The 25,018-nt window shown below is 46.8% G+C and overlaps 1 protein-coding gene across 1 annotated transcript; it reads right to left on the bottom strand.

The window, feature by feature from the left end:
* Window positions 1–3,181: 3,181 nt before the first annotated feature.
* Window positions 3,182–24,301, bottom strand: RIPK4 (receptor interacting serine/threonine kinase 4; the record flags this gene model as incomplete). Its single annotated transcript, XM_082277354.1, has 8 exons — window positions 24,040–24,301; window positions 16,409–16,700; window positions 8,863–9,011; window positions 8,044–8,093; window positions 6,870–7,028; window positions 6,033–6,139; window positions 5,262–5,514; window positions 3,182–4,359 (listed from the first exon to the last, which is right to left on the bottom strand). The coding sequence occupies exons 1-8, from the start codon at window positions 24,219–24,221 to the stop codon at window positions 3,182–3,184; spliced, it is 2,370 nt and encodes a 789-aa protein (XP_082133480.1). The 5' UTR covers window positions 24,222–24,301.
* Window positions 24,302–25,018: the final 717 nt, after the last annotated feature.

Below are 25,018 nucleotides of genomic sequence, written 5' to 3'. Positions count from 1 at the left end.
AGGTTTGCACCCCATGAGCACTTTGGCACCTGAAGGCTTTGCCTGGGATTTTTGGAGACAACCATGAACTGGTCTGCACCTTATGCCACCCAGCTGGGGTTAAAGGAGTGTGGAGGAGAGGAAATACCCCCTCCTCCAGTCCTCTCTGCTAAGGGAGGCCTTGCAGAGCAGCTCCCACATGCCTTGTTTTTCTTGCAAGCCTGATGTTGAGTGGAGCCAAGGTGGTGCAAGAGAGGAGAGGAGGCAGGAATGAAAGGGCTGAGGTTTGCCTCGGGGCCTCTTTGCAATCACCCAGCAATTCTCTCCCCTCTCCGCCACCGCCGAGCAGCGTGTTTGAACCGCAGGCTTGTCGAGTCCTCTCGAGGCCTGTACAAACACGGCACTGAGCAGCAGGTAAATAAAGCTGCCTGGTGCTGGGAACAAACTGCTGCAGAGACAGGTAATGCAGCAGGGGCTGTGCTCTCTCTCCCCCGGGGGCAGAGGCTGGGATGGAGGAGTGAGGAATGGGGATGGTGTGAGGCACCTTCCCCGCTGCTGGGGCTCCTGCACAGGGAGACGGCACCAGCGGGCGCTGGCAGGAACCCAGACTATGCCACCGGAGCTGTGCAGGCAGAAAAACCACACCTAGAGATGAAAAGGTGAAGGTGATGGTCACGAACATCATTTCACTGTATCTTTTTTTCTTACGTTTCTCCCTGGGCTGAAATAGCCACCTGGGGCCACAGTCAGAAGCCCTAAGGGGGCAGATGAGCACAGTGTCTGCAGAAACCCCGCAAGCAACCTCTGCCTGATTTTGGAGGTCAGCAGGAAGAGCTGATGTTCATCTTTCAGCCCTCTCTACTGCAAGGGAGCAGGTGGGGACCTGGAGCAGGCCTGGTGTCACACCACCTCAAACCCACCTCCCAAGCCTACAGGGTTTTTTTTAAAGAACACACCTTAGATCGGAAAGAGACAAAGAAATGCCTGAAAGCTTTAGGTCAACAGCCAGAGACTTCAGCTAAGTCAGACAAGTGCACATATGACTAGAAAAGTCGGAGACCTTCACAAAACACCAATTCCTAATTGCTGCATTAGTGCCAGTTTAGCACCCCCACTCACCTCTCCTGCCCCCAAGGAAGGCTGGTTCACAGGGAAAAATACTCCAATACTGGCAGCATGTCATTGCAATCCTTTGGGGTTTTTTTGTCTAGTGCCAGCTGTGTTGCCTTCTTTGTAATGCATAGCTGGTGCCTGCTATTGTGAAAGACAGCATGGAAATAGAGACTCATGAGTGTGGCCTCATGTTTAATTAGAAGCTAATGTACTATTATTATTAGGCACTGAAGGAATGTACTGGTGAAGCAGTGTTTGAGCTGTTTTAAAAGCATTTTATAAGTGTACTTTCCCCTTCCCTTGCTGGTGTGAACCACCTTTATTAGGAGGTGCAAGACTGCTGTTACCTGGCCTTGCAGCTCTTTTGCAGTTCGGGCAAGTACTGGAATTTAAGTGTCCTTAATCTCACTGTTCAGGAGACTCTGAAATGGAAGGGAATGCCAAATGTTTAAGCTTGAGAGACCAAGTGGTCTGTGGTTGAATTTGCTATACTGAGACACTGATTAAGCACAGCTTAATGAAACATGGCCACCTTATTGGTCTCCAAAGACATGGAAGGAAGCAGTAGGAAAATGACAGGTTTTTCTTTTTGCTGAAGAAGTTTCACTGTCAGCACCTTTAGGAGCTTACTGGGATTGCCATGCTCTAAGAGAGGTATTATTTGTAGCCACCATGTAGTGGCATGAGTGTGGCTTCACCATCTACTTTTTAACACTATTTCATTCTCCAGGAACAGCTACAGCAGAAGAGGAAACCATCTCAGTTGTACATCGTTGTGTTACAGGCATGAAGGTCAGGTTATGTGAGGCTTTATTCTACATTCTTATTCCGTAAATAACAAACCCCCCATTCCTTCAAGCTCCTTACTTTCTGTAAAGCTGCAGGGAATGCAAAAATGAGGGCAGCTTTACATGTCAACAATTTGGGCTTCAACATCATTCAAGGCAAGGCTGGATGGAGCTCTGAGCAACTTGATCGAGTGGAAGGTGTCCCTGCCCAGGTCAGGGGGTCTTTAAGGTCCCTTCTAACCCAGGCCACTGTATGACCACTAAACAGTTGTGTTCTGCTGCTGCTGGTCAATGGGTTTTTAGTTGCTTTATCGACTCCAAAATACAGACAAGTTGTGGAACATGATCTTTTATTAATAACAGGCCACATTTGTACTTCGAAAGGAGTGAAATTAAAAGGTGTATTAAAACATACCCACTCTAAGCAATCTATTTTCTTCAGTAGAAAAAAAAGCATACAACAGGTAGAAATCCTATATACACAGTATATCAGTTCTAGTCATCAGCCCCTCCAAACAGTGTTCTGCAAATTGGTACAACGGTGTTAGAACAGACCATCCAGTTCCAGTTCAGTATGAATTTCAGCTTTTGACTTGTTCATTTAAGACAAACCACTAAGTACCAAGTCCAGTTTACTGATCTCAGGATACATACAAGGTAGTACTGTACATGAAGACAGCAGTGTTAGGCTTTTACTTCTGCTTATTATTTTTGGAATCCTTCCTTGTTATTAAGTCTGCCTCATAAACTTTGAGTACATGGAAATCTGTAATCAATGTCTCTATTAAAAAATGTAGCAGAAACCTGATTAACTGTACCTTAAACAGCCCTTTCCTCAACTCCTGCATTTATTTCAAGCAGATTGGTGTTGTACTCTATACACTGGAGGCTTTCAGCCCAAAATATCAATCACTGCAATGAACCACGAATCTATGCCATCTTTTTTTCATTTTGTTTTGAGGAAAATAAAAAAAAAGCATAATGTTAGTTCTTAAATTAGTTTGGCAAATTAAAAAAAAAAAAAGCAGGGGGAATGCAGAAATTGCATCCTTCTCTCACAACGTCCTTGGGAGGGGAATGTCTGGATCCATGCAGGGCTGGCAGGCATAGAATGAATGACACAGACCACGGCGTGGCAGACTCCAGCTCTTGGCCTTGCGCCTGGCCTCAGTCAAACACCTCAGTCCAGCAGCTGCCACCGCTGGTCAGTGCACCCCTGCACAACTGGAGAAGGCCCTGAAGAGCCGAGCTCCAGCAGCCTCCTCACACCAGGTAAAAAGGCACCACTCGGCACCTTCTGATTAAGTGTCACTTAACAACGCGGTAAGTGAGCTATTCCTGCTCTGCTGAGCAGGCGGGAGCAGGGTCTGACATCTGGCTCTCGGCATGTCAGTGTGAGCCCCGTGCTTCAGGAGAACCTCCACTGTTTTCGCGTACCCCCCTCGCGCAGCCAGGTGGAGAGCTGTGAACCCCTCACTGTCAGAAATATTGATATTTTCTGCACTGACAAGTTCTTCTACTACTTCAGAGTGCCCGTTTTCTGCCGCAAGGTGTAATGCTGTCCTACTTAAAGGGCCTTTGGCTAGAACACTGGCCCTTTCATCCACCAGCAGCTTTGTTGTGGCTAAGTGGCCGCTGCGAGATGCCAAGTGCAGGGCCGTGTATCCTTCTGCCGTGGCAGCCTCGATGTCTGCCCCGTGCTTGAGGAGCAGCCTGGAGGTGCTGGTGTGGCCAGTTTCAGCAGCTATGTGGAGAGCAGTCTGCAGGAGCCCGTTCCGGACGTTGACGTCCGACTCCAGGTCGATGAGGAGGCGGGCGACGCGGTAGTGACCCCGCTGGGCGGCCAGGTGGAGCGAGGTCCTTCCGTCCACGGTCTGCACGTTGACGTCGGCGCCGCGCTGCTTGGCCAGCAGCTTCACGATGGGGAGGTGGCCTTGCCAGGCAGCGTAGTGAAGGGGCACCCAGTCGTCCTTTCCCTTGATGTTCACGTTGACGCCTCTTCTCAGCAGGATCCGCACGATGTTCTCCTGGCCGTACTGGCAGGCTATGTGGATGGGGGATCTGCCCTCAAAATCCACCTCGTTCAAGGATGCGTTCTTATCAAGCAGCATTTTGGTGCTGAAATCATCCCCATTTTGGGCAGCAAAGTGAAGAGCAGTCCACTGGTCCTCATCTTTGGCGTTGACGTTGATTTTCCTGGCCATAATCAGCTCCACAATGCTTTTAAATTTCTTCTCAATGGCTATGTGAAGAGGAGTGGACCCTTTCTTGTTGGTGAGGTTAGGGTTAGCATTGTACAGCAGGAGCCACTTGACACATTCTTCTTGACCTGCTTCAACAGCCAAGTGCAGAAGACTGGAGTTCCCATCTAAAACAATGTCAACATCTTGAGGCTGGAGGATCTTCATCAGCTTGCTGGTATCTCCAGATAAAATTGCCTCCGTTAGCTTCCTCTTCTGTATGTCTGTAGTACCAATATCTAAATGGATAGAAGGAAGAAAAAGATTTTTGAGGGTGGTGAAACACTGGAACAGGTTACCCAGAGAGGTGGTGGATGCCCCATCCCTGGAAACATTTAGCTTCATCTAGTTGAAGGTGTCTCTGCTCATTAAAGGTCCATTCCAACCCAAACTGTTCTAAGATTCTATGGAAAAGACAGCATCACAATTCTGATACTCGTCACACCTTACCTGTCCGTGTCTTAGGCAATGAGCTGCCTGCAGAGCAATCCATCCCCCCACCCCACAGGAATCCCAGAACATTTTCAGGTCAGATCTGGGCCCCCATTAACTCTGTTTCTTGTGGCATGAAGACTGAAGGATGTTGTGGTTGATCTCCCTGCACTAACCATTTTTTACCTAACTGGAAAACAAATGTCTGGGGTTTGCAGCACTGGACTGAAAAGTGAGGGGCTCTTTATTACAGTGGTCATTGGGGCTGCTGAGAGGGTGGCTTGAGTCCTCTCAAAAGCTAAGGTGCTCAGGTTTAGGCTTAGTATAACTGAAAAAGCCACAAACTCAGCTGACCTGACTGGGCAGTGGCTTTAATGCCATGTCAAGTGGGATGCTGGACTAGTAACTAGTCACCTCCCTTCCAACCAACCTCTACATGACTGATTCTGTAATTGCTTTAATGGGAGTTTATTCCTTTACAAAAGTAAATGGGATTTACTATTTCTCATTAGATCATATTTGGGAACCACACAATTTTTTTAATTTTTATTTTTTCCTTTTAAATAACTACCTCCAGTAAACAAATTTGTAGTGCTGACAGCAAGAGAAAGCAAGGCTAACAGTAATTTCCAGAATGTTATTCTACTCTCCAAACCATTGACTCCCATGCCCCAGTCCAAACAACTACAAAGGAAAACCTGACCATTACCTGAACTCTCCCTTTCAAAAGAAAGGGAAAGAGAGCCTCTGGATGAGAAAGCTGAATCTACAGATGAAACTCCTGAAAGGCGCTTGTCACTGGAGGCAAGTTTGGACTCAGAAGAGCTGCGGCTGAGATCCTCAGGGCCTTCCATAGTCTGTGAAATCCCTGAATCCAACTGGGACAACAACTCAGAGAGACTGTAATCCTTAACTGATGGTAGAGCAGGCTGCTGTTTCTTCTGGGACAGTGCACAAATCCCCTTCAAGAGAAGCACACAAGCATTTTAGAAAGGTCAGCAAACAAAACTGAGCACGAGACCCTACAGAAGAAACATAAATTTGTCAGTCTGCAGGTAGCCTTTAAACATTGTTTGTATCAAATGAAACCTATGAAAAAGGTCACAGATTTTTCAGAAGAAGGAGGGCAGCTTTCATCAGTACTCACAGAGCCACTAAAGCCACGTGGCTCTTCTGTCTACAGTGGTTTTTAAGATCGGTCACACCCACATAGTTCCAGCCTTTATCTCCTAACTGTCCTGCTCTCCCTCCACCGAATAAGATGCACTTGGAATTGGTTCTGCCCTGAGGTTTTCCTGAGCTGGTCCATGCACCTGCTGTCATTTGTGCATTCCAGTCCTTTACCAAGAGTCGCTTCTACCAGGCAAGATCGTGCTCAAAAGCAGCAAAGAGAAGGTTGCTTAGGACCTTCCAGGTCATAAGAGCAGCCTATTCCTCCCAAAACCCAGCAAGTTCGAACAAGAAGTGAAAGAGAAAATACCTCAGGCTGCTGTTCTGGGGCATTCTTGGTGTCCAGGTCCTGAGTTATCATCTCTTTTGTTTCATCTTCTGGCTTTTCACAAAGGGCCTCTGTTTCTGAAGTGATTTCTTTGGAGAAAACAAGAGGTGGTTTTAGTGCTCGTTTTTTTTAGAAGACTTTCTGAGATGCCCTGTTGCCTGTCTCTATCAACAGGACTTAAAAAAGCTCTGAGATACTGTGGGAGAAAGGTGCCAATCCTGACCATTCCATCTAGCAGCTCATCAGTGGGCACAAGTGTGCAGCCAAGCCAAGGGTACCCAGGGCTGCCCAAACAATTCATTTTCAGTCACACCAGACTGGTGTTACACAGGGGCCACACTGAATTCATAGCAGGTGCTTTGGGCAAGTTCAAGCCTTTAGCTGGCAGAGAAGTGACTGTACAAACTGTTTCCTTACAAGAGAACAATTCTGTTTCTCAACATACAACAGTAAAAATTTAGAGAGCCAGGTCCTTCAATGTTTTGGTACACTGCAAACCACACCAACTCCAGCTTGGCCTATACCCCAACACACACAATCAGAAATAAACATAATTTCTGGCTAAATGGACCAACTGGTTCAGTACAAGGTTTATTCTTGGCGTGTTTACATAACACCGTCATGGTCAGACATGTCCTCAGATAATCCCTTCCTCCACAAATGAGTAAGTGGCCTGTATCATTGTCTCCACCACACAATGTGCTCTATTTATTCTGTCACAGAGCTTCTCAGCGTTTACCCCAAGGATTAACAGAGTCCTGAGCAATAACATGACTCATAGAAGAATAAATGGGCAGCCAAGTTACAAGGAAATCTTACCTTGAAATGTTGGCCGTTCACCAGGATCATCTTGCCAACATTTTTGCATCAGTTTGATCAAGTTATTACATGAATGAGGTCTGGATTTGGAAACAGCAGGTAGCTCTGGGCGGTGGCCTTTAACTACTTTTACCATAATATGTAAAATGTTGTTTTCCTCTGTGAAGCAAAAGCACACAAATTTAGATGTTCCAGCAAAAGGAATCACTTCTCTTTTTTCTAAGAGCATTAGGCTGAAAATTTGTTTTCACACCCTCTTTTCTAGATTTCTTATCAATAGGGGAAAACAATTTTTGGTTGTCCCCTCCAAGGAGGTATTTTTCAATGCAGTAACACCTGCTTCTCATATATCACTTAAAAACAATTTTCAGCGAGTGCCTGTGTTCTTTTCCCACCCATTAAAGATAAAGAACAAAAGGGAAAAAAACCACCTCAAACAATTCTTTGCTACCTCTCTTTGGATTTTCCTATCTGCTGTAAGAAAACAGAACCTTAAGTTTTATTTAGACCAGCTACCTGAACTATTCATAGAGGTGAAGGAAGAACACAAATCAAGAGGTGCAGTAATGCAGCTCCTGACTGTAAATCAACCACTGGGCTGAACGGAATCTCTCACTGGGAGAGAAATTAATAGTAGACTGGAACTTGTTGGGACATGTTTGCTATACATAGGCCAGTCACAGACACAGGAAAGCCATAAAGAATAAATAGCTGCCTGTTGAGCGGTGCATTTACTGCAGGGTGGAACAGGGCTTATTCTCACAGACAGCTTTTTTTGTTTTAAAGGAACAAATCTGTACCCACAATCTACAAATAAACTACAGAACCTCTCTACAGAGAAGCTGTTTCTGAACAACAGCAGTTGCCTGCCAAGCAGGCTTTGCCAACACATCAGAAGTCTGTGCAGGCCACACACTGATCTGGAGCTGTGCAGCAAACTCCAGTAGAAGCAAAAATGTGCAGACAAGGGCTCCTGAAGCAATACAGGTTCTGACTTCATGATGTAAGACAAAGGAAGACTTAAGCTTGTGATCAGAATTTGAGAGTTTAAAAGTGCTTACCACATAAGATTGTCAGAATTTGGAGGTCATGCACAAAATCTGGGGCTGGTGGGGCAGGAAGCATGCTTATCAATGGGAAAAAGGAAAAAAATCCAAGATAACACACAACTTACCTGCAAAAGGCTTCTTCTGCGTAAGAACTCCCCAAACCACAATGGAAAAGCTACAAAAAAAAAAAAAAAAAAAAAGGCAAAAACTTTATTTCCAGGAGTTTTTTTAAATAAAACTAAAAAATTCACAGAAGTGTAATTTGTTTTCCTTGTCCCTCCACTTTTGCATCTAAATTCAGCTGATGAGCACACACACACAGAGAAAGATGCAACCAAGAACCATGATTTCAAAGTCTAGCTTTGGCAGGGAGGTACCTGAGGCAGCAAACACAGGGACTTGCTGGAGGCTGCCAAGTTCTTGGTAGCATTTACCAACCACTCCACATCAGCACTGACAAAATCAGAGAAAGCATTACAGTGGATTTAATTTAATGCTTCTACCCTGCAAGATAACTTTAAAGGAATCCATTTAATTTAGAATAAGAGATATCTCTTTAATCTACAACTGTAATTTCCTTTTCCTAATAATTTTGCCATGAAAGAAGAGCCAAAGACCTAGTGATGAAATCCAATGAAGATAACTCAGAATTTTGTCACAGACTCAAAAAGTAGGTCAGGATGTACCTTTAGAAGGGAAATTAAAGGTGGGCAGAGTGCCTCCCATTGCCAGTTGCTAACAAGTAATTTCAAGACCCAAGATCACCTGCAGTTTTTCTAAATGCCTCTACCCTGCAAAGACTTTGCAAAAACAAAAGCTAAAGTGACACATTGCAAGATGAGGCTCAAACCAGATTTAGGGGTTTCATGCTTAAAAAAAGTAAGGACGGACTCATTTTACAGGGTTACTAAAAGAGTATTCAGGTGTTTTCACAGTTCACTGACCTGTACACATCATGTTTGGTGTCAAAACACCTGTTTTTCTCCTTGATGCGCTCTGGAGGAAGGTAGGCAATAGTGCCACACAAGCCATCCATGCTGATGTCATGGGAATGGGACAAACCATTGCACTTTGCAAGCCCAAAGTCAGAAATCTGCAGGAAAAAAAAAAAAAAAAGGAGGAGGAAGAGGGTGAGAAAAGTGCATGGTACCATTAGACTTTCAAGGTGTTCACAAAATACTTTCTGCACAGAACAAGACGCAACCCAACACATACAGTGAAGTGCTGTTCAGAAATATTAAGCCAATAAAACATCTCTGGAAGCATAATGCCCTGGTAGGCTTTTCTTTATGGTTAAGCTAAAAGAAGAAGAAGAAAAAAAAATAAAGGCAAGCAGTTTTTGCAAGCAGCAGCATGCCAGCCCATTACATAGCAAACACAACAAACAGTCAAGACAATTTATTGTAATTTAAACCAGTTGAATTTAGTTACTGCAAACTACTTTAATGCAATTATTGGCCCTGCCACCCCCTTTCCCTATGTAACCTCACGTTGTACGATGTGTTTAAATGTCCTGGCTCTCCAATGAACTCTGGAGAATCACTCTTTCAGGTATCACTGTTGAACTGACCATGCCAACAAGGACCAAGCCCAACAGCAGAGCCACCAAGTGCTACAAAAACCCAAATGGAAACACACACACACACATACACACACACCAAAAACCCATACAGGGAACTCTTTTTGGCAGCCAGGAGATACAGCAAGTTGGTGCAGTGACGCAGTGAGCACAGCTGAAATGAGCACAAGTGACAGCAAGTTTATAAAAAGGACACACCTCCACTTTAATATGAAGTGTCAAGCAAATATGCATTCATTTGCTCTCAAAGGCATACCAATCATCGAGCAAACAGATAGGCCAGGAATTTCCTTTGTCTTACTTATTTCCCACTGGACAAAAATGTCTATTATGCCCAAGTGGAAATTTCAAGAAAAGTCAAGTCTTTTTGGACCACTGAGCTCACTGATTTTAGTCTACATGTTAGATAAGATACCCCCTCCCCCTAACTTATACATTCCTTTTATCTAATAAATACTCAGGTTTTTCAATGACTCATTCCCCTTTTGATCTTCACAGCTTCTCCTTTGAGAAAGTTTTCCCTCAAAACAACAAGCATAATTAAAAAAAGCTTTTCTTTTTTTTTTTTTTAAATAGGCTCCGACTTTACACTTTGAGAAGTTTCTCTCTAAAGATACCACAAAACTAGTTGCAACATGTGTCCATTACTGGAAAGGGAGAAAACTGCTGCCAGCTTCAGCCTCCTGGAGAACAGGCAGGTTATGCAGCCATGCAAGGAATCTCCCTTTGCCATAAAACAAACAAAGCAACCCACACAGCTTCAGCAAGAACGTCTCCCATGGACAAAGAGCTCAGCAGTGGCATTCTGAGAAGCTGGAGAAGTCCTGCATTCTAGAACACAGGTATGTCTGACCTGTTGTGCATCTGTATCTTTAATCTGTAGGGTAGCGTGGGAATGACTTGAGAACAAAAAAAACCAAAAAAACAACAAAAAAAAAAAAAAAACCAAAAAAAAAAGGGGGGGCGGAAAAAAGGGAAAAAAGCAAAGTCATCTGGAGGAATAGTTTCTCATCCCTGTAGAGCTACACTCTCAGAGAGGGACTGCTGGACTCCTCAGCAAGCCAAGCACTGGAGCCCAGGAAAGCAGCCAAGTAGTCAAGAAACCCCCATCCACAAGCCAGGTCACCATGGGAAGAGCCAAACTGACCACCCCAGGAAATGCTGCATGAGTCTGGGGTGCTTGGTGCTCCACAGGAGAACAAAAGCACAACCCCAGCATCACACCAGGCTGTGGTGTCAGGTTATATACGATAATATATAAATAAATGAACCGAACGCTGCAAGTCTGAACGGATCCGGTGAAGCACTGCTCTCCTTTGATTAATGTGAAGCACAGGCTTGTATACACCTCAAGAAACCCAGGCATAATTAAAGCCACACACCTCCCTCTTTGTCTAAACAATGCCGTGTTTCCTACTGCGTGTGTTAAGAAATAAAGATGAAATGCAGACAGCAGGGTGACACTCCTGTGTTCGGAGCCACCAGCTACGGTGTGTGAATCTAAGGCTGGGGGCCAAGGCAGAGCTGAGAGCTCTACACAGAAAAAGTCACCCTACAAACTAAGAAACAGCTAAAGTACACAGCATACACCCTCCCTGGCCTAGCAGGAGCTTCACCTTGTGGAACTGTCCCAACCTAGTATGAAGGATTGGGTGTTATGCCAATTAATAAAAAAATCACCTGTAGAGCAGGGCTTCGATCATATCAAATTCTGCAGTAGAAAGCACTGGAAACTGAGGAATTGTTATCTTGCAGGCTGCAACAAAATAGTGAGATTCTGCAGACAGCTTTTCTGGCTTTTGCTAGCTCCTCTAGGGTGAATTTTCCACACTGCACGGTGTATTTAGTCATGCAAGTTCTTTAAACACCAGTGGGAACTGCGCAGTGGGTGGAAGATACAGCCATTTCACTTGCCTGTTTTGCCTTTAAATTGCTTGCCAGGCACCTCATTCTGCAACACCCTTGCTGGGGAAGGCAGTGGAAGCAGAGCACCCCTTCCCCACTCCTTCCTCCACATCCTTGCTGGTCCTTGCAGCCCACCCCGGGCTCTGCCCTTCCCCACCATCCGAGGGAATCTGTAATCTCGCTCCTCACATCAGTTATTCCAGGTGGGTCCCACGGCGCTTCAAAAGCGCCCGTGGTATGAGCAGGGGAGACATGGAGGCGACAGACTGCTCCATGCAAAACCCGTGGTGGGGAGGTAGGAAGAAGAGAAAGCAGCCTTGGCCAAAGCCCACGCAGACAGTGGGATGGTTCATGTTCAGGCAGCTCTGCTCGCTCAAGGGCTGCACGAGAACAAACACGTGAGCGCCGAGCAGGGACGGGAGCTGCGCGTGTTTTCCTGCCCGCTTCCAGCAACACTCACTTTACTGAAGGATCCCAAGATCTGAAGATTTGTATTTATTTATTTAGTTTTAGGTTTAGTTTAGTTTGTTTTTAACTCATGCGTGCAAGACTTTCTCTGCTCCTGCCTTTTGTGGATTTTTCCACTCCAGTCCGTACAAAAACATTCACTCGCAAAGTTTTAGATGCTTTGAGAATTTTTTGGTGATTTTTTCTCTTTGAAAACCAGAAAATACGCTCACATAACTACAGTTACCACAGTCAGCTATTCCCAAGCACTGCAGGAACAAAATGAGTGCTTGGAAAGTGCTTTTTTTTTTACTGATCACTCCTGACAGACTGCCCTGAACTCTGCACTAAGCTCCTGATGCTTTATGTCATTTTTCTGCAAGCAAAACTGAAGAATGCACTGCAGTGGACTCAGGGACGGAGTTCACCAAAAGGTTTTCTGCATCAAATCCATTGGATTAATTTTTAATCACTGCTGGAACATCCAGTATTTGTCTCTGTACAAAGTCTCTGCACTGGGATATTGAGTGCCCCCACATTTGTCTATGGGGTATTCGGGTGTCTGGCGGTGGGGGAAGTTTCCCTTGTTTGTTTTTTCTGGGGGTAGGGGAAAAAGGCTTTTACATTTTTGTTAAGAAATGCCTGCAATTTTTAAGAAATTTGCACAGGTGACAGATTTGGACTACTAAAATTTATGACTAAAAATTAATTCCAAATACCAACACAATCTGCACTTTAAATCTATGTCTTTACTTCAGTGATTATGAACGCACTTCACTTAGCTTCTAACAAGAATCTTTCTGAAACAGACTCTATTTCCATCCTTTTCCAACCTGCCCTGAAACTTTTAACTCCTCCAAACCCGTTTCAGGTGGGACATTTGTGACGCTCTTTTCAGAAGCAGCACAAACCAAAGCCAAACATCCATTTTAATCCATCGTGAATCTGCATTACTGTAACAGGGATGGTTTTGTTCCCTCCCCTGTGCCACCACAATTAGATCAATCAGAGAATTGATCAAGGTGCAAACCAGCTTTGTTGGCTGGGATTAAAGAGCCATGCATCAACAGCCCTGCATGGAAACCTTGATCAGGAAGGGTGGCAAACAGGCAGAAGGGATACACAAAACAAAGGCTCCTCATCTGTAATAACAAGAGAGCAATTGCTGCTGATAAAAACGTGGCTGTGCTACCTACACCAGGCAGTCTAATAAAAAGAGACAACTGCTCTTTACCAGCCTGGCCTCTGGGTATTACTGGGACCTACAGTTAACAACCTACATGAAGAAGCTTTCTGATCATCAAATTTGCCATCTGACTAGGCAGCTTCTAACTGCATGCTCAGAAATTGTGCAGCCGAAACAAATGAAAGTGAAGCCCATGGAGGCAACCTATCTATCCAGACCATCAGCACAGTACAACACAGCAGCAAACTTCACACTGGTTTAAATTGGAGGACTGGGGAGGGGAGAAAAGCAACTACAGTGAGCTTAAAGCAGTGCACAGCTGAGAGCAGCTCGTTCTGCTTCAAGTTGTTTAAAACCAAAATCTGGGAGATGAAAAATAACTGGTCAGGCTTGTCTGTGTGTGCATGAACCCACACATATATGCATGTGTGTCTGAGTGTGTATGTGTACAAATATATATGGCAAGATGAGGAGCTGCAAAAAAAACCCAACAAACTCAGGCTGGATAGTGGGAGAAACAAGAACTTAAAAATAATGTTTCTGCCCAAAAGTATTAAGTGGCAAGTTGGTTTAATTTTAAACACCTGAGCAAAAATAACACTCTTGACCATGAGATATTGGAAGACAGAAAACCTGTGAAGCAGCAACAGAGATCACGAGGGCATGGAAGCTGGCAACAAGCTGGGCATGAGATTTCTGCACGTGGTGGGGTGTTTATTCTCCTACCAAGGGCCCTGGAGAGAGATCACATCGCAGCAGGGAAGGAGCAGAGTCACGGCCCACAGGGCAGCGCTGGAATGTGGCATTGCTTCCCCTGTGCCAGCGATTGCCACATCACAGTAGCTCAGGGGACACATCCAGAATGTGTGTGGAGGGCAGGAGAGCTGAAGAACGACCTCAAAAGATGTGGTCCAGCTGAGCAAAGAAATACATGTTGGACAGCATGTAAATATTGAAAGATTGAATATAAGGAACACTGGAGAAAGGAGCAAGGGAGGCTCTTGTTGGTACAAATAGAAGTAAAACATTGACATGAAGGAAGAAAAAGCAGGCTGATCCCTGCTAGCAAAGCCTGCCTGGGTATGGAATAATCCTGCCAAGGAAAGCAAAGCGTTTAAGGCAAACAAGAGGGAGCAGGACATGGCAGGGAAGGCAAGGGAGCTCCCACCACCAACTCACAAGGGAGGATGGATGCAACCATCTTCCAAAAACCAGCAAAGCTTTACCTTCCACTGCACTATTACCCACAAATATTTCAAATCCCCAGAGAATCCCCCAACATGCCTTTCCACAGAGTTAATATCTGTCTATCTATATCCCTGTTCAGGCCAATCCCATCCTCCTAATTATCCTCCCAAGAACAAAATTCAGCACACGCTTATGTAATGCACAGGCTTTATGATATGGAGGCACCCACTTGATGATAAGTTCTGTACAGCAGCGCTGCCTTAGTCACCAGCCTTGCTGAGGGCTTTACAGTGAGCATGGTGCTCATAAAAGGAGCAGGGTGTGTTTGCATTTAACTGCAGGATGGCACAGCAGCATTTCTAATGCTCTCCACTGGAAGACTGTTTCCTGGCTCAAGGGCAAACAGTTTATAAAAGTCCTCCCTACCTCCAAACTCTTCTTTCACAGTCTGCAACATCTTTTCACTCACCTTAGGACTCTATTAGGGACAGGTCACCTACTAAATTAATGCCAACATTTAAAAACACTTCAATCAGCAGCTCCATTAGCCTTCCAGCAAGAAAATGCACATTAAATCAAGCTGCAGGGTCTGAAATTTAATTATAAATTTCACGTCACACCAAAAGAAGGTTTGGGGCCACATTTTTAAAGTGAAGGCACCTCACAGAATATGTTCATCTCTTATTTTGCATACAGGTTCTTGCATCTGCTTTCCTTCCTGGAGGGGTTTCCAAGATGCCTGTGGATGTAGAAGACTGCTGGCTGGAAAAGGTTTGGATTAGACCATTTCATCCTGAACTCCATGGAAAGGATCTGAAGACCTTCATGTGTTTCCTACAGTTCAGAGATGTCAGCAGTGACCTCACCAGAGACTTATTTATTTTTTTACATTTTGCACTTTGCCCCCTTGTGTTACATCACCACCCAGATATAGGCAGAACATCAGGCACTTCAACCTCCTGAAACAGTGAGAAAAACACAGCCTTCCTATCTTGGCTCATGGATGAGTCAAGAATTAGGAATTTAAGAAGTTATGCAAGCAAGCCCGAACTTTTAAGTAAATAAATACTTAGCAAAGGCCTCTGAGCACTAGTGTGTGAGAACAGACTTTGAATAGCTCAAATCCTGATGTTCCAGTCATAATAGCATGACCCCCTGTAGATGCCTCCTACCTCAGAAAGAAAATCCTTCTAAGAAATTAATCACTAAGAGGCCTAGTAAAAAATCTGAGACCATCACAGGTGTGATTTCATTAGTGGCACACTCCTCTTATGGTTCCAACCCTCTCATGACATCAGGAGATTTGTCTTTGTTTAATGAAAACTTCATGTTTAGAATGGTGCAGGCAAGACCAAAGCCACTTGATCAGCAAGGGGGCCAGGAAAACAGGGAGCAGATGGACATGGCACTGCTAAAAAAAAAATAATTGAACACTAAAAAAAAAAAACAGGGAAAAAACTTTATTTCAGTCTCCTTCCTCTCTAAAAAGGAAGTTGAGAAAGCAAGTCCAGCTCTCAGAACAGAACCTCCAGCAGAGAAGGCTAACAAGTTTGCCAGCTTACTCTGGAAATGGATAATGAAAAGAATTTCATGCTGTTACAGCCACAAAAAAATTCCTTTCAGTGACCTCTGGTATGCATGAACCGTCAGGACAGAGATACTTCCTCAGTGCACATGCCCTGAGCAAATGGAAATGAGTTGCCTCTGGGAAGGTTTCTCCAGACTCCAGCTGTAAATGAGATCTCTGCATTTAGTGGTGCAGACAAAGACCTAGAAGGAGGCAACCACGGGAACTGTGAAGTGGCAAAGATGATTTAGAGGTTCACGCCTCTTTTCTCTCCCTGTTCTCACCTGCCTCACGACCCTACTGCAACAAAATTTGGAGCAGGACCCATTAGGTCTCAAAACCAGAGTTCATTACATCCTTTTAATATTTCAGGAAGGTTCTCACAAGTTCCCTAACCGTACCTCTATTTATGTACCAAAGTGGTGCATAAACCAGGTGGATTTATTTAAGGGCTCTATTTGGGTGGATTTTAATTTGGGAATCAGAGGGGTTGGGTCAGTGGGCACTTCTCTAATTCTAAAGGAATGCTGCTGGTTTCTCTCAGGCTTTTTGCATCTGGCAGGAGCCGTGGTGGAATGTCCAAAGGTGGGTCCCTAGCACAGAGTGTCCGATGCGTACCTTGACGTGGTAGTGGGCATCCAGCAGGATGTTTGCAGGCTTGAGGTCCAGGTGGAGCAGTGGAGGGGACATGCAGTGCAGGAAGTTCATCCCCACCGCTGTCTCGTGGATGATGCGGAAGCGCAGTTCCCAGGGCAGAGGCTCGGAAGCCAGGAGCTTTTCCAGAGACCCCGTCTCCATGTATTCCATGACCAAGCCGACCGGCTCTTTGCAGATGCCATACACAGGAAGGATGTAGCGGAACTTTGCCATTTCCATCTTCCTGGCTTCTTCCAGTAACTCCATGCGCTCCCTGGGTGGAAGAGAATGGGACATGAGGGATGGAGCAGCTGTTTCTCCTCACGCCAAACACGCACAGAACATTTCTTATAAAACCAAACACCACATTTCACCATCATCCCCTGACTGACCCACGCTGCCCCTCGCCAGCCTGCATTCCAGGTGTATTTCCACATTTAGTAACGTTGGGTTTTATGCTTCCAATGGTAGGCAGCTCCCAGCTGCAGGACCGCAGGGGAGTCCTACACTCCCCCAGTGCGAACACCCCGAGTGCGAAGCCCATCTATGTCCCTGCTTTGATGTTTAAGCTGTGCTGTTCAGAAGGAGGATGATACACCTAGAGCCCAGGTTTACCACTGCTGTAGCTCCTTGGGCTGAAGTCATTAACTTTTTGTGAGTCATAAGGCTGTGCTAATCAGAAGAGAGGCCGGACAGCATCGCTTCAGCAACCCTGTTGGTGCATCCTGAGTGTACACAGACCCAAACCTTGGGAGAGGAATCCTTGGGACCCACCATTTAGGGAAGCAAACTGCCTGCTGTAGCCAGGAAGACACAACAAAAGCCTCCCCAAAACACGGACTTGACAACTCCTCTCCAGCAGGTGCCAAAAACTCCCAGCACACCACTGTCAGTGATGTAACAGGCCCAGTCCCGGCAGCTGTAATGAGCACCCCGGGTGGTTTACAGGTCACTTCAGCCTGACCCTGCACAGGGTTAAGTGTTACTCAGTCTGAGCTGCAGCCTCCCAGGTCAAGACCCTTAATTGCTGTGCCTCTCTTCTGCACCTCCCTCACATGCTTCTGCAACAGCCCACAAGGACTCAAGTGGCATAGAGGAAACAAGGGTCCTCTCCCCGGGCTGGCTGTGCCCACTGAGAGGGGCCACATGTGATGGTTTAAAGAACCTTCAATCTGTAAAAACTGCATTATTGGTGATGATGGACTCTGCCCAGAGCAGCTTTGGGCCACGGGCACTGACACATCACTATTGCTGTCATAGATTCACAAAAGAGGGCACAGGGAGGTCAGACAGGTAATATTTCCTGAGCAGACCCTCTCTTATTACACAACAGCTCCTGCAATGTACCCAAAGATGTGCACACTATCTAATGGACAAGAGTACCTGAAGTAATAGGACCAAGTCTGTGCCCTGTGCCACTAACAAGGGATGCCAGTTACCACAGTGGGAGCCTTGTGGCAGAACCTCAGCTCCATCAAACTGTTTTGGTTTTTAAATTTTAAATCCAAAGCCAGCTAGAAGCACTGTCCACTTCTAAAAAGAGAAAACACCCAATCCAGCCTTCACACAGCTAAGTCTTTTCTTCCCGTGTGTCCCCCACTGCCTGGATGACCTGGGAGAAGCTGAAACGCAGCTTATGAGGGACCCTCAGATTTCGGGAGCTGTCATTTGGCCCTCAGACTCGGCAGTAGGACACTCCCCAAGGCTGGCAGTGTGCTCTGCTGCCTGCTGCTCACCTGCTGTGGCAGCCTGCAATAACCTGGTGCAGGTAACATTTCCCACCAGGGCCAAGCCAGCAGCAGCAAACCTATTTCAGAGGCAAGACCAGGCTGAAAGATGGTTTTAAAGAGGGACAGACATGCTGAGAGAGGAAAAAAAAAATAGATAAGGGAAATCTTTCCTATTAACCATGTTGGCTCCTGTTGCTCCCTACAGCAACTTTCTTGTGAAATTGCCTTTGCAGACAAGTACCCAGTTTGCTCCTTGGCACGCTGGAAGGGAGCGCCCATGAATAACACAACCAACTCCTTGCCCCCGAGCCACACGCATAGCCGGCATAATTCACCGGGCTGAGCGCTGGAGTCGGGGATGTAAAACACCCGTCTGAGCCCTCCCAGGCAGAGCAAGAACGCAGCAGCAGCCAGCGCCTAACAAGAACCACTGACTCCTCGGGATGGGGTTCCAGGGCTAACAACAGCCTCAGAGAGCATCACCAAAAACACAGACTGGCTGCAAGAAATGGGGCGTTTTCTACAAAACCAGAATTTTCCGTTTCAATAAAATAATTTTTTTTTAAAAAAGCTCCCTTTCTGCTTGAACCAGCTCCAGTGAACTGAGTGAAATAACAGACTAACAGGCGAGTGCCCTCTATCTAATTTGCCTGATTAAATAAAGCCCCCGTGCAACAATTACCACCCTGAGCACTTTCCCATACCCAGAGCATTCAAAACTGAATCAGCCAGAGGCCTGGTACAGCCGAGGGAGGCTCGCCGGCTTTCAAACAGCTTTCAAAAAGGCCCCTGCCACCTTTTGAGAACAGAAAAGGAGAGAAGACAAAAGAAATCAAGAGAGCCAAAGCAGTCATTAGCCAAGTGCTGGAGCGCGCTTGCATTAATCGTATTAACACAAACAGCTCGTTAAAGCAAGATCTCCTCCATCAGGCAAAGATCAAAGGTCTCTCCCTTCCCTCTCCCCTCACAAGATGCCACCGGCGCTGGGCGCAGCCCGAGGTGTTCTCGGTGCGCCCATCGCCTCGATACGCGAGTGCTGATGCTGCAGCGAAGGGTGCTGCAGGGATGGAGCCTCCAGCTCGCATGGAACAGATCAAGCATGGCACGGGAGGGGCTGCGTTGTGCTGCTCGGCTGCTCCGGTGCTTAGGAATTATTCTGCACTATCCAAGCAAAGCTCCTGGTGGGGTTTCTCAGTGGAGAGCCATAGGTTTAGCCTCTGATATGATAGCTTCTTATTTACTGAAAGGGTCAGAATTATCTTCTCTAGGCACCTCGGCTCCGCTCCCCTCTCCCTCCAGTACTATATCCTAACTTTATGGTAATAAAGGAAAAAGGAAAAGGGGAAAGAGGGGAGAGAAGAAGGGAGAAGAGGGAGGAGAAGGGAGGGAAGAGGGGGGAGAAAGAGCGGGGAGACGAGGGGAAAAAGGGGGGAAAGGGGAAAAGGGGGGGAAAGGAGAGGAAAAGAGGGGAAAAGGAGGGGAGAAAAAAGAGAAAAAAGAGAAAAAAGAGAAAAAAGAGAAAAAAGAGAAAAAAGAGAAAAAAGAGAAAAAAGAGAAAAAAGAGAAAAAAGAGAAAAAAGAGAAAAAAGAGAAAAAAGAGAAAAAAGAGAAAAAAGAGAAAAAAGAGAAAAAAGAGAAAAAAGAGAAAAAAGAGAAAAAGGAGAAAAAGGAGAAAAAAGAGAAGAGAAAAGAAAAAGGGAAAAGGGAAAAGGGAAAAGGGAAAAAGGAAAAAGGAAAAAGGAAAAAAAAAGAAAAAAAAAGAAAAAAGAAAAAAATTTAAAAAAGAAAAAAATAAAAAAATTTAAAAAAAAGAAAAAAGAAAAAATGAAAAAAAGAAAATGAGTGTACACACAGGACAGCTGGGGTCATGTAAATCACAGGGTGCACACACCTTCTCCTGTAAGAGTACCAGAAGACAGGGGCCCACACATCAAGAGCTCCAGCACTGGGTCCAGTGCCAAAGAGCATCTCTGTCAGAGAAGTCAGCACAGATCAGCCGTTTGCAAGCAACCAGAAATATTACATGAATGGGAGACCTCCAAACAGCTGTCTGTTTCCACTCCAAGTCAGACCCCGAACAGATAGGGCTGCATTCCTTGGATTCTCCTGCAGAGACAAGGGCCTTGCCCACTGCCCCCGTCCCCAGGGCCCAACCCTTGTCCCACAAACCCTGCCACAAGAACAGCAGGAATTACGACTGTACCTGCATTTGCATGCACCCAATCTTTATGCCCTAGAGATAACACTGCTGTAAAACTACAACCTTAGACTCACCAGGCAGTCCTTGCAGTTTTATATTCCCCCACCACTACCACCACATTTCCCTAATGGAGTCTGAGAGCAGTTAGAGTTGCTCCAGAGAAACTCAAAATTTGTCATGGGGCCATTTGTGTGAGCCACCTCCAGACACAGAGCAGCCAGGCTTCTCCCAGCCCAGGGGAGATCCAGCCCTGCTCTCCAGTCAGGAATTCAGGCTTCCTCTTCACAAACTGCTGGTGGTGCAGATGGAGGTCCACAAAATTACACCACCCTTGAATTTCCTCAGAAACTCTTTTCATCTGCATCATGACAGAGGTTTTAAGAGCATGCAGTGGCCTCTGTTCTGCAGGGTACGTTTTTAACAACTTCCACACTGCTGACTCTCAGAGAAGAATGTGAATATGAGAAGACATGAAAAACCACTGTATGGTCAGGGCAGAATATGCTGGGGCAGGGGGAAGGGAAGAAAACCCCTTTTTCAGGTTAACAGATGTCAGCCCTGCTAACAGATTTCTGCAGTGCAGCTCTGGTACCAGAGGATTACAGGCTAACCCCGACAGCCAGGCTCACCCCTACTCTTTTAAGGAGCACAAGGTGAATCTTAGGTTCTCCCTACACAGAAAAGACGTTCATTCACCTTCACCACCTAAATAAATGTCCACTAACAGCGAGGCATTCCTAAAACCTCCTAAATGTCTAAGTCCTGCTCCATTCCCAAATCCAGGATGTGCAGAGGGAGACATATGTAGGGCTTTGCTCTTTTTTTTTTTCCCTAATCAGGAATTTTTTTCCACCTCCACACCCTGTCGTCACCCCCATGGCCAACGCCTCCAGCAAAGAGCCCTCTCCAGGAAATGTTACATCCCTACGATCTGCACGTTTACGTTCAGCAGAAGAAATCCACACAGGATTCTCTCTCTCCCAGCTTGCCACGCTTTTTCTCCAGACCACACTTCCATTCTGGCCCACACGGGTAAAGAGAAAAGACTTCACCCTCTCCACTGCACGTCCTGGGGGAGAGGCTCCTGCACCTTTCCGTCACACACTCTTTTGTTTGGATTCACATTGAATCTCCCATCTTGAGAGCATCCTGAATCCCATGTGGGAAACGAGATCTCAGGAGCCAGGAAAGCAGGAGCAAATAAGGTGTTAGGAATGGAATTTGGCTGGATCGTCTGAGAGGGCTTGGGCTTAAAGATAGAAAACACTTCTGGCTCTACATTCAGTTTTTCTTCTGCTTGAGGCCACTTGGCTCTATGATGTGATAATTGCCGAGGGAATTACTCCAAATCTCTCACTGTCTGCAGAAACACCGAAAGAGAGACTACACAGAGTATTACCACCACCAAGCCATTACAAACAGGGTTTTAATGTGGTACCAAATAAATACATCAGAAAAAGCCTCTGTGCTTTTCAGTTAATGTTTCTGATACCACTGGCAAGTCTTCTTACTCTTCACAGGGTTCCAAGAAACAGCTAGTCCAGTTAATCTCCTGGATTAACAACCTAATTACACAGGCTTGTTGCAACCTGCCAGCTAAAGAGGCAGTGTTTGATTCTGTCTGTGCCCCCCACCCACCCCACCATTTGAATAGCACAAGTTTATTAGAAAAGTTTTGGGTGAAAAGCAACCAACTTCTGAAACGGGGTTGGTAGAGCAGCCCAAGAACCAAAGGAGAAATAAAAAAGAAAATAAAAAAATCAGTGTAGATTTATTTTGCAGGAGCAGCTCTTTCAAAGGCCAGGGATACTCTAATTTCTTATCAATGCTCTCCTCAAGCATCTGAAGCACAAATTCTGCAGTAAATAAATTACTATTTCAAGAAGCAGTTTATTAAAATCAATGAGAAGCTGCGGGAGCCCCATGCCCTCAAGGTTCTCCAATTCTAAAGGCATTTTTTGCTTCCTGAGCTGCATGTTTGTATGGTCTTCCCGTATTTGCACACCTCATAGCCACGGAGGGACAGCTGGCTCTCTACTGCACATGGAATATATTGAGATTTGATAGCAAATCTCAAAATTAATTGTTCATATTAAAATAGGCAACAGCATCCTTTGTCTCAGAGCAAAAATCAACTTTCTGAGTAAATTTTTAGATGTACACTGCAAATGAAAAGTATTACAAATGTTCTAGCTTATTTTTAAGACATGTTTTAATCTTAACTTCAAAATTAATCAGGGACAGTACTATTTTGATCAATAACCATCAAACCTGAAATCTCCTTTGAGGTTTTAGTAGTAGGAGGGCTTGCAGGTTAGCACAATAAAACTCACTCTGCAACTTAAAGGTCTTTTCCATTTTATTCACAGGCAGCACAGTTACCCTATGCATATAGTAAACTCTCCTTCCGCAAAGGACATTTAATTTCATTTACTATACTCCATAAGCCATGCCTACTGCAAAGTCAGAAATTCAGATAATGGAAAAGATGCTGCACTACCCCAGAAATCCTGCAGAAGATGGGTTTACAAATAGTTTTAATCTTATCTCCCTCCTTCTGCAGGAAAGGCAACAACGGGAAACCTTTTGTGACTGAGCCAATCCACGTCTCAATAACTGAGCTGCAGAATCGGCTTGTGAGCTGGCAGAGATCCCAAAGATCAAGTGGAGCTGGGAAAGCTCCATCAACATGACTTGTGCATATACACCTCCCTCTGCACAGAGGCTGAGCTGCTGGAAGCCACTACTGTCCCTACAACACAAGGATGTTTCTAAAGATGCATCTGACAGCCTTATTCTCCTAGGAAAGGAGACCTGCCCTCGATAGCCCCCACCCCTGGAGGTGTTCAAGGCCAGCGTGGACGGGGCTTGGAGCAACCTGGTCTAGTGGAAGGTGTCCCTGCCCATCGCAGCGAGCTGAACGGGGTGATCTTTAAAGTCTTTTCCAACCCAAACCGGTCTATGATTCTGTGATCACACACAGACAGCGTGAGCACAGCACAGCCCATCGTCCTCACCAAGGACTACCACGAGTGACACAGGCCGAGGGGCCGGGGAGTCCCACCGTGGGCCACCTTTTCCTGCAATCCAGCACAGCTGCACACTGGAGCCCCGAGCGAGGACTCACCCCGAGCAGCCGGACACACAGAGAAGCGCTGTGGCTGAACTGGAGCCGGACACATTTCCCAGCACGTCTCCCTTCAGCACCCGCTCCCTCAAGACACCGAACCCGCGGCTCCAGCGCCCACACCCCAACGCCCCCCAGCCCGAGCCCGCTGCCACCACACGTATCGCGACTACTACACATGCGAGCCAAAGGCCTGGCTCTTCCCAAGCCCCTGCATCCCCTTTCCACTCCTCCTCCTGCCCGTCCCGTCCCGGACTGCGCCCTGTGCCTGTGGGGCCGCAGCGGGCCCGCTGTGTCAGTGCAAGCCGACACAGGCACAGCCGGGGCTGGCAGGGCAGAAATGCCTTCCGAATGGCTGCGAGGGAACAGGCAGGACACAGGGAACATTTCACGGCATCTGTTGTTGCTGTTGGTTGTGAGACGGGCAGGGCTGCACACAGGGAGCTCTCAGTCGCTCCGCGGCTCCCCGGCTGCGCATCCGCGGGGCGACTGAGGGCTCGGAGTGCCTCTGTGGGAAGAGTCCCTTGTCCCCCCATTGCCCTTGTCCCCCCCTTACTTCTCATCCACATGGAGGCTGGGCGAACACTTGATGGCGAGCCAGGTCTTCCAGTGGAGGTGCCGCACCTTATACACCTGCCCAAACCCCCCCGAGCCGATCTTCTCCCAGCTGCTGAACTCGCTCTCCTCGAAGGTTTTCAGCAGCCCCATGGCCCAGGGGGAGCCGCCGTCCCTCGCCATCGCCGCTGCTGCGCCCGGACACCGCCCGGCTCCGCGGAGCGCAGCGCTGCCGCTGCCGCCCCGTCCGCCCGCCCAGGTGAGTCAGGTGTGCCGGGGGGGACCGGGCTGGCGTCACTTCCTGGGCCGGGCGAGTGGGTGGGTTTTGCACAGGTCCCTTTTCTCTGCCGGGACAGGCGAGCTGGGCAGTTGCCGGGTTCCAGCTGCCCCGGGGTGACGCTCGCGTCCAGAGCTTCCCCCGGCCAAAGCGCTGGGGCGGGAGGGGAGCGCCGCGCACGCTGCTGAGCTCTGACAAACAAGCTGTGACAAACAAGCTGTTAAATAAAGGAGAGGGAAGCACCAGCCATCGTATTCCTGCCTTTTCTTTTTCCCCTGCCCAGGGAACCGCAGCAGGCCCCCGTCCCTCCGTCCCTTGACCTGTGCATCCCGGCCCGGTGTGTGGGACTCCGGCCAGCCCGCCCCAGGCTGCTGTCTGTCCAGCCACGCTCTGAAGCAACAATTTTTAGGCTCCGGGAAGCTATTGCCGAGAACTGACACGTCTCTGGGTTTTAGGTGCCTGTGGGACTAGAAGCTTTGATGATCCCAGCGCTAGATTTCCTGGATCCTTTTGTGGATCTAATTGCAGGGACCACAGGACTCCCAGAATCGTTCTGTTTGGAAAAGACCTCCAAGATCATCAACCTCTGACCAATCTCCACCTCGTCAACTAAACCGTAGCACTAAGTGCCATATCCAGTTTTGTGAACACCTCCAGGGATGGGGACTCCAGCCCCTCCCTGGGTACTCCTTCCAATGCCTGA

The sequence above is a fragment of the Coloeus monedula genome, assembly GCF_965178545.1.
Source record: "Coloeus monedula genome assembly, chromosome: 3".
Lineage (NCBI taxonomy): Eukaryota > Metazoa > Chordata > Aves > Passeriformes > Corvidae > Coloeus > Coloeus monedula.
Note: the sequence above shows the minus strand (reverse complement) of the source record. Positions and strands in the feature narration are given on the sequence as shown.